General features: G+C 51.5%; 1 protein-coding gene across 2 annotated transcripts in view; it reads left to right on the forward strand.

Moving 5' to 3' along the window:
- Positions 1–3,760, forward strand: part of SCARA3 (scavenger receptor class A member 3) — a 50,932-nt gene extending 47,172 nt beyond the window's left edge. For both annotated transcript variants that reach the window (XM_082726836.1, XM_082726837.1), the window contains exon 6: positions 1,865–3,760. In XM_082726836.1, coding sequence (XP_082582962.1) covers positions 1,865–2,316 — 452 coding nt within the window. In that variant the 3' untranslated portion in view covers positions 2,317–3,760. The remainder of the gene's footprint in view (positions 1–1,864) is intronic.
- Positions 3,761–8,161: the final 4,401 nt, after the last annotated feature.

Raw genomic sequence — 8,161 nt, forward strand, 5'->3', positions numbered from 1 at the left:
ACAAAAAATAAAGTTAGATACAATGAAGGATAAAATATGACTATAATAATGAAGGTTCAAAAACATTTTTTATGAAAGGTATTGTTAAGATAAACTAGTTAAAAAAAATTAAAAGAGGAAAGAGTAAAAGTTAGAAAAATTTAGAATAAGAAAAAAATAAAATTAAAAAAATTAATTAACTTTGTAAGACTAAAAAATCATGGGGAGAAAGCCATAAATTCCATGCTTTGCTTTCTCCTCCTCTGGAATTCCACTGTTCTCCCTGATAAGTGAACTTGGTCTTGGCTGGATTTCTTGCTGATATTCTGGGGGAGGGGCCTGTTGTAGTGATTCTCAAGTGTCTTTGCCCCATGCGGAATTGCACCGCCTTTGCCAGGGGCTCGGCTAAGTAACCTGCTCAAGTTCGCTTTTGGGAGCTTTTGTTCCATGAAGGCTTTCAGTAGAGTTCTGGAGGACGGGAATGAAAATGATGGCCTCCCTATCTCCAGCCTGGAAGAATCAAGAGCTCGGGGTCCCACTCCTCAGTGTGCCCTCAGAGAGAAGCACTCAATCACTCCCATCTCCCTGGCCTCCGACCACGCTCTGAGTTCACCCAGCCTGTGACCGAGAATCTCTGTCTCTGGCACACAGCCCCGCTTGGAGTCTCCAAACCCAGCAGATCCCTGAGCTCCCAGTGGGGGTCTCCCTGGATCTTGTGGGTTCCCTGCTCAAAGAGCAGAGGCCTGACTGTGCCACGGATCACAGTTTAAGGTATCCCTGAGAGCTCACTCCTCAGCTCCATCTCTGTAGCCAGCTTCCCTGCTCTCATACCTACAAGGTCTGCAACACTCAGACACCCCTGATCTTTTTGTGACCCTGTGGTGGTTCCACCCCCACTTAGCCTCTGGAGCGACATCCCTCAGTGGAGCAAACTTTTAAAAGTCCTGATTTTGTGTTCCATTGCTCTGCCGCTTGCCGGGAGCTGGCCCCTCCCCCCGAGGTCTATCTTCCCGTCACTTTGGATTCACATCTCCACAGGTCCTACCTTTCAGAAAGTGGTCGATTTTCTGTTTCTAGAATTGCAGCTCTTCTTCTCTTTGATCTCCTGTTGGATTTGTAGGTGTTCAGAATGGTTTGATAAACTATCTAGCTGATCTCCTGCTACCTGATGTCAGCTCAGCTTGCTACTTCTCTGCCATCTTGACTCCTCTGTATTGTGACTTCTTTTTCTACTCATCACCTAGAAGATTCAGCAAGTAGTATCTCGGGAACTCAGAGAACAGGCTGGGGTGGTCAGGGTGGGCCTCCTGGAGGAGCCGTCCTTTTTCTGGGCTGTTGCACCCATGCACTCATTCTGGGAGGGGTCTGCCTCTCACACCTTGATATTTGGTTTTCTGACTGCATCTCTGGTCCCCTGACCATCATGGGCTCTGCCTAGGGTTTGATGTCCGTGGGGCAGGGGCTTGTATCCAAGACCTTGAGAAGGTATAGAAGGCCAGGCTGGCCTCCAGACCTGGACAGACAGTCCTGGACAGTCTTGGCCATTTCCCAGACCTGTCCAGGTCTCTCAGTTCCCATCCTGAGCCCTGAAGTCAGAGCAATGAATTCTCACTGTGCACCAGGTCTCAGGCTTACACACCTTGTCTCTGAATCCCTGCTTGCCTGCAGGGGAGTCTTCCTGTCCTCCTTCGCAGGTGCTGTGGAAGACATAGAGAAGTCATGGAATCAGCCAGAGCTCCCAGAGCCTGCAGCTGGCTGACCTGGCCTTGGTTTCTGGCCCACTCTCAGGCTCGTCGCTATGACCCGTGCACCACACCTACATCGTGAGAAAGCCCCGTGCTCTGCCCTCGTGTATTGACTTCTCCCTTCTTTTCTCTGACCCTAGGTGCCCCTGGCCCTCCAGGACCAAGAGGACTCAAAGGAGACATGGGCATGAAAGGACCCATTGGCAGCAGAGGACCCAAAGGAGACCCTGGCAGCTTGGGCCCACCAGGACCCCAGGGTCCTCAGGGACAGCCTGGAGACACAGGACCTGTGGGAGAAAGGGGTCCAGTTGGCCTTCGAGGTTTCCCAGGCCTCAAAGGCTCAAAGGGAAGCTTTGGAAATGGAGGCCCAAGAGGACAGCCAGGCCCCAAGGGGGATGTGGGGCCCCCAGGGTCAGAGGGATCCCCAGGGTCTCCAGGACCCCCCGGGCCTCAAGGAAAACCAGGGATTGCTGGGAAGACAGGGTCGCCGGGCCAGCGGGGGCCCATGGGGCTTAAGGGTGAACCAGGGATCCAGGGACCCCCAGGACTTCCAGGGCCCCCAGGCCCACCAGGAAGCCAGAGCCTCTACTAAAAGCCCCAGTCCCAGACACTGCTGTGCAGAATGGCAGGAAGGGCCCCAGGGCAGAGCAAGCCGCCCAGAAAGCCACACCTACAGATAGTGGTGGTAATTTGATTCCCAAAGGGGCTTCCCCCCACCGGCCTGCCCCTGCACCTATGGGCTCCCCAGTACTGACTGTACCATAGAAAGCAGCCCCTCACACGCACATGCACACCCACACGTACACACACACACCTTTCTCTGCTGGCCAGGGGAGCCAACCAGGTTTCCCAGGCTGGGCAGGAGGAGAGGGCGGGAGGACACATCCCCTGTCCTGTGACTGAGCCTGCCAAGGAGGTGACTACCTTGGGAAGAAGGTCTTGAACCTATTTCTGAATTGCTGACCCACTCAGTTTTCCAGCATCTTCAGAACCAACCTAGCTAGCAGTTCCCTGTGGCTCCCAGCGGTTGGGAAGACTCAGGAAAACCTTTGCAGAAGATGTAGTACAAACTCTAGGGACAAGAGGGCTTTGGCCACCCAAACACTCTCCTCCTGAGCATGGGAACGGAGTCCCAGGAGCTTCCCCTGCCTTACACAGACCAGAGGGTCCCCACCTGTGCTGCTGTCCTCAGGCTCTGGGCACCGTGGTCCCAGGAGTTGCACAATTTTTTCATGTCTCCAGAAAGTTCTTCCACATCATCCTTGCCCTCCTTCTCCCAGGAGCATCCCAGAAGAATGCAAGTAGGAGTCTCATCTGCATGGGAAGACTATCTAGGCCCTGGAACAGAGTGGTGCCCTGCAGCTGGGACCCTGAAGAAAGGTGGGGGTGGGGGGCAGGAGCAAGTGTAAAGAGGCTGGGGTCACTGGGCTGTGTGTGGGGCTGGCTCCCTTGCTCCGAGCCACGCTGGCCTGCTCCATTCCCCTCTGTGGGGCTGATGGAGATGAGCCCCCTCTGTGGTGGCTGACAGAGGGTCAACCCCGGCAGCTCTCCCCTCCTGCACCTGGCTCTCCTGCCCACAGCTGCCCTCTGATCTCCCCCAAAGATGACTCAGAACAGCCGAGGCCTCTCTGCTTGAGCAGCAGGACTGGACTCGAAGACAGAAGGGCCTGAATGTCCACAGGGGACTCACTTTGACATCACCCCTCACCCCCTTCCTGTGCACAGGCACAGAAGGGAGCTCTGGGACATCCCCCCAGCCTGGTCCCGAGGCTAAACTGGTTGTCAAGCTGCCCTCCTTTGGGTTTGACAGATTCCCGCCACTCCTGGGCTGGGGGCATGGAGCTGTCTCCTCCCCGGCCCCGACTCAGACTCCAGCTCCTTCCTTCCTTCCAAAAACCTCACAATGCCACCTCCCTTCTCGTCATAGGTGTGCAACTGGCTTGCACTCCCGCCAGCCCCCACTGCCATGTAATCCTGTCTACCTATGATATCATGAGACATAGTATTACTGACTCAGTAAAGATCTCTTTCCAGAAGGGAGGTGTCTTCTGGTCCTTTCTGCCCCCAAAGGGGCATTAATGCTTTCAGGAGCTCTGCCTCACCTGTCCTGGAAAGAGAACCAGTGGACGAGGAGGTCCCCCAGATACTCAGTGTGGAGTTTGGGTCTCCCCCTCTGCCCCTCCATCTAGAAATACTGAGTTCTACCAGGAGCTCACGGTTGTCCCGTTGGGGCCAGGGACCCAGAGGATGTGGGGGAATTACCCACAATGAGTAGGAGCCCAGTGGGCTGAAATGGACCAGGCCAAAATGGGTCCTGGACATCTAAGGGATACCTTCCCGAGGCTTCCCTCTCCTGCCTCTAAGACTGGCAGATAAAAGAGAAAAGGAGGAAGAGACCAGGCTAGACCCCCAAAGGCCTGACTTTCCAGGAACCCCAGGAAACAGAAGACAATGGGGTACCCCGAGAATCAGCCACGCCTGCCCCAGGAGGCTGGAGTGTGTGAGGGGAGCTCGGCCCTCGGGGGCTGGCTTGGAAAGCACAAGTCTAAGTCCATCTAGGCTGCTACCAAAAAAAAAACCACAGACTGCTGACTTACAAACAACAGACATCTATTTCTCACGGTTCTGGAGGCTAAAAGTTCATGATCAAGGTACTGGCAGGCTTAGAGTCTGGTGAGGCCCTGCTTCCTGGCTCATAGCTGGTCACATGCTCACTGAGCCCTCACAGGGAAGGAAGGGGGAGGGAGCTCTCCGGAGTCATTAATTCCATTCATAAGGGCTCCACCCTCAAGACCCAGACACTTTCTAAAAGCTCCATCTCCTAATACCTCCACACTGGAGGTTAGGGTTTCAATAGATAAATTTTGGGGAGGCACAATTGTCTGTGGTAAGTAACACAATGTATTCATTTGCTAGTGAAACACGGCCTCGTGTAAGTCCTATGCCCTGTTTTGCTTTTGTATTTTGCGTTTTTGTATTTTTGTATTTTCTCCAGAGAAACAAAACCAATAGACTATCCAGTAGTCCCCTGCTATCTGTGAAGGATATGTTCCCAGACCTGCAGTGGGTGCCTAAAACCACAGATAGTCCTAGACCCTATATATATTTTGCTTTTTTTCCCCAAATATACATACCTATGATAAAGTTTAATTTATAAATTAGGCACAGTTCAGAGGTTCACAACAATAATAAATAGAACAATTATAACAATATGCTATAATAAAATTCTAAGATTATGTGGTCTCTTTTTCTCTCTCTCAAAATATCCCATTATACTGTACTCACCCTTCTTCTTGTAGGGATGCGAGATGGTAGGGATGCCCACGTGATGGAATGAAGTGAGGTGAGGGACCTAGGCGTCATGACCTAAGTGTTGGGCTACTATTGGCCAGAAGGAGGATGGTGAGCTTCTAGTTCCATGATCTTCTTTCTGCAGGCTACAGACTCAGGAACATCAGTGGTGTAGTTCTAGTCTGAGTCCAAAGACCAGGGAACCAGGAGAGTCTGTAGTGTAAATTCCAGTCCAAGGCAGGGGAAGAACCACGTCCCAACTCACACAGTCAAGCAGAGATAAAATTCTCCCTTTCTTCACCTTTTTGTTCTACTCTCTCACCCTCAACAGATGGGATGATACCAACCCGCTTTACTGAAAGTGCTCTTTACTCAATCAACTTACTTGAATGCGAATCTCCTCTGGAAACATCCTCACAAGCACACCTAGAAATAATGTTTAGCACAGAGGCCTTGTGCTGTGGGTCTCACCTCTAGGAGGGGAGGGGGGCTCACAGTGAACAGATAGCTCTCCACCTCAAGCAGCATGTGAGGCAGGCCAAGGGTGGGAGAGGACAGGGCCCTGGGGGCAAGTGTAACAGGTAAAGCTGAGTAGACCAGGGAAGGCATCACCCAGACCATGGCACAGAGATAGTGGGCCTTGAAGGAGACAGCCGAGATGATCCAGTGGTATCATTTTACAGCCTGGGTCCCCAAGAATGCCTCCGGGAAATTCCAGCCAATCACTGTCCAGGGTGGGGTTGACAGCATGGCTGGTGGTAACCATGCTCCCCAGCATAAGCCAGGGGCCCAGGGAGCTGGAGGAGTCCAAGACTGGGGGCAAGACAATGTCCTGGAATCAAAATCCCAGCTAGATCTGCAATCAATTCCAGGAGATGAATTGGGATCCGGAATGAGAGACTACACTGCAAGGATCAAACACCGAGCAATTCGAGAACACAGAAGCAAACACGTAAGAAAAACACACGTCCTGAACAGTTGCCACCAGCATGCTTGGCCATGTGGTTTGGAGGGTGATGGGCCGGCTGGGAAACCGGGGCTCCAAAATGGCGGATCTTCCCGCCAACCCTCTCCAAGACCGCGGACTATCCCGCCACCCTCACTGCGGTCTCCACGTCACCGTCAGGAGACTGGAACTCTCCACCCAGGAGCTTCCAAATTGGAAACTGGCCATCACGGACCACCCCCGCCCCATACCCTCCGATCACCACATACCCAGTGGGCGCAAGGCTATGCCCTACCTCAACCTGATAAAAGGACCTCGCCAACTCCCTCCCGGTGCGACTTCCCAGACTCACTATCGGCACCCCCCCCCCCCTTTCTGTCAGTCGCGGAATCTCGCTCGAGGGTGCTTGCAATAAAGTTAATCTCTCGGATCCATTTGCCTCGTAGCTTCTTTTCTTACCATCACCGGTGGGAGCAACTTTACAGAGGGGGGTCAGTTTGATTTACAGGCAAGGGCAAGGCAGGCACCTGGAGCCCACCTGTGCTGTCACCCAGCATCCCCTCCCCCAGGTCCACACCTGCACTTTTCCCTGGTCACGGAAGTACTCTCAACCCTAGCAAGGTCGTAAAGGAGAAGGGATTTATGATATGGGCACAGCAGGCAAAATCGGGGCTGAATCAGGCCTGAATTAGGGCAAAACCAGCCTGGCCTCAGGCTTGCTACCCATGGGAAGCTGCCAGCATCCCATGTTTCTTCTTCACTGCAGATGGTGACCAGTCTCTCTTACTTTGTCTCCCTGGCCACTGACCCCTCCCCTCTGCTCCCCTTTGTCTCCTTTCTTCTGCCAGCCTCTCCCATTTGCATAACGGACAGTTTAATTGGGCTATTGCTCTCCACCAAAGGACTTATCCTTCAAATTCTAATTCCCAGCCCTAGGAGAGCAATCGATTTGCTAATGCTGGGGTGGGGGGAAGGTGGGATGGTCAGTAATGGGGGAGGTTCTACCCAGATCCAGGGGCTAAGACTGCACAGAGAGGGAGTCAAGTGGTAAAATTAGAGGCACAAGAGCCAGACGGACTCTGAGCAAAGCTGGCCATGAACTTTGTGGTTGGCAATAACAGAATAAGAGACTCATAACGACAAGAATCAGAGCAGACACCCGTGGAGGATTTACTATGCAACAGAAGACCATTCGAAGGACTTTACATATAAGAACACATCTGATCCTCACCACAGCTTATAATGTAGCTATTATGTTTGTATGAACATTATTATTCCCACTTTACAGATGGGGAAACTGAGGTCTGGAGAGATTAACTTCCCGAAGTCACAAAGATAATGAGTTTTTAGATGTACCTCTATTGAAACTCAGCCTTGGGCGAGAAGCACAGTTTCTCTGTGCTTCTGTTCCCTTCCCCTTAAATGAGGGTTATAATTGTATCAACTGCCTGAGGTCAGTGAGGGGGTTAAGTAAGAGGATACTGTAAAAAAACAAACAAACAAACACACAAACACACACACAAAATTCCGTTGACTAAATTTGAAAATCTAATTGGCTTAATTAAATGATTCAAGAATCAGGCAGCACCCCATCTGGCAAAGAGTGGGGCATCAAGAGGGGTTGTATCAAATGGGGAGTTTTTATAGGAAGGAGTGTGGGGCAAAAGATTATAAGCAAAAGAAAAGAAAGAATTATTTCAGGCAAAATCACCTTCCCATGGTGGGAAGGCCAAAGGATTTTACTATGCAGGTTACCTCATCTTCTGTGGGGGAAGGGAGAAGGCCCCTGTCCGCAGATGACCTCATTGGGGCTTATCAGAAAATCCCCGATTGACAGGTTGAGACTTACATTTCTAGGGGAAATTGAAACTGCAGTAAGGGGGCGCCTGAGTGGCTTAGTGGGTTAAGCCTCTGCCTTCAGCTCAGGTCATGATCTCAGAAAAGAAAGAAAAAGAAACGAAACGAAACTGCAGTGAGGTTAGGTATTAAGCCCAGGTTTCATGACCTGACCTGGCCCAAGCACTACCATTTGGGATCCATGGTTTTCTTTTTAACAATGCACTTGGCGAATTGCCTGGTACATTAGTCAACTCAGACTGCCATAAAAAAGTACCACAGGCCAGGTGGCTTAACCAATACAAATTAATTTTCTCAGGGCTCTGGAGGATAGGAAGTCCAAAGGCAAGATGCCAGCTCTTCC

This window comes from Mustela nivalis (genome assembly GCF_964662115.1).
Source record: "Mustela nivalis genome assembly, chromosome: 4".
NCBI classification, from domain to species: domain Eukaryota; kingdom Metazoa; phylum Chordata; class Mammalia; order Carnivora; family Mustelidae; genus Mustela; species Mustela nivalis.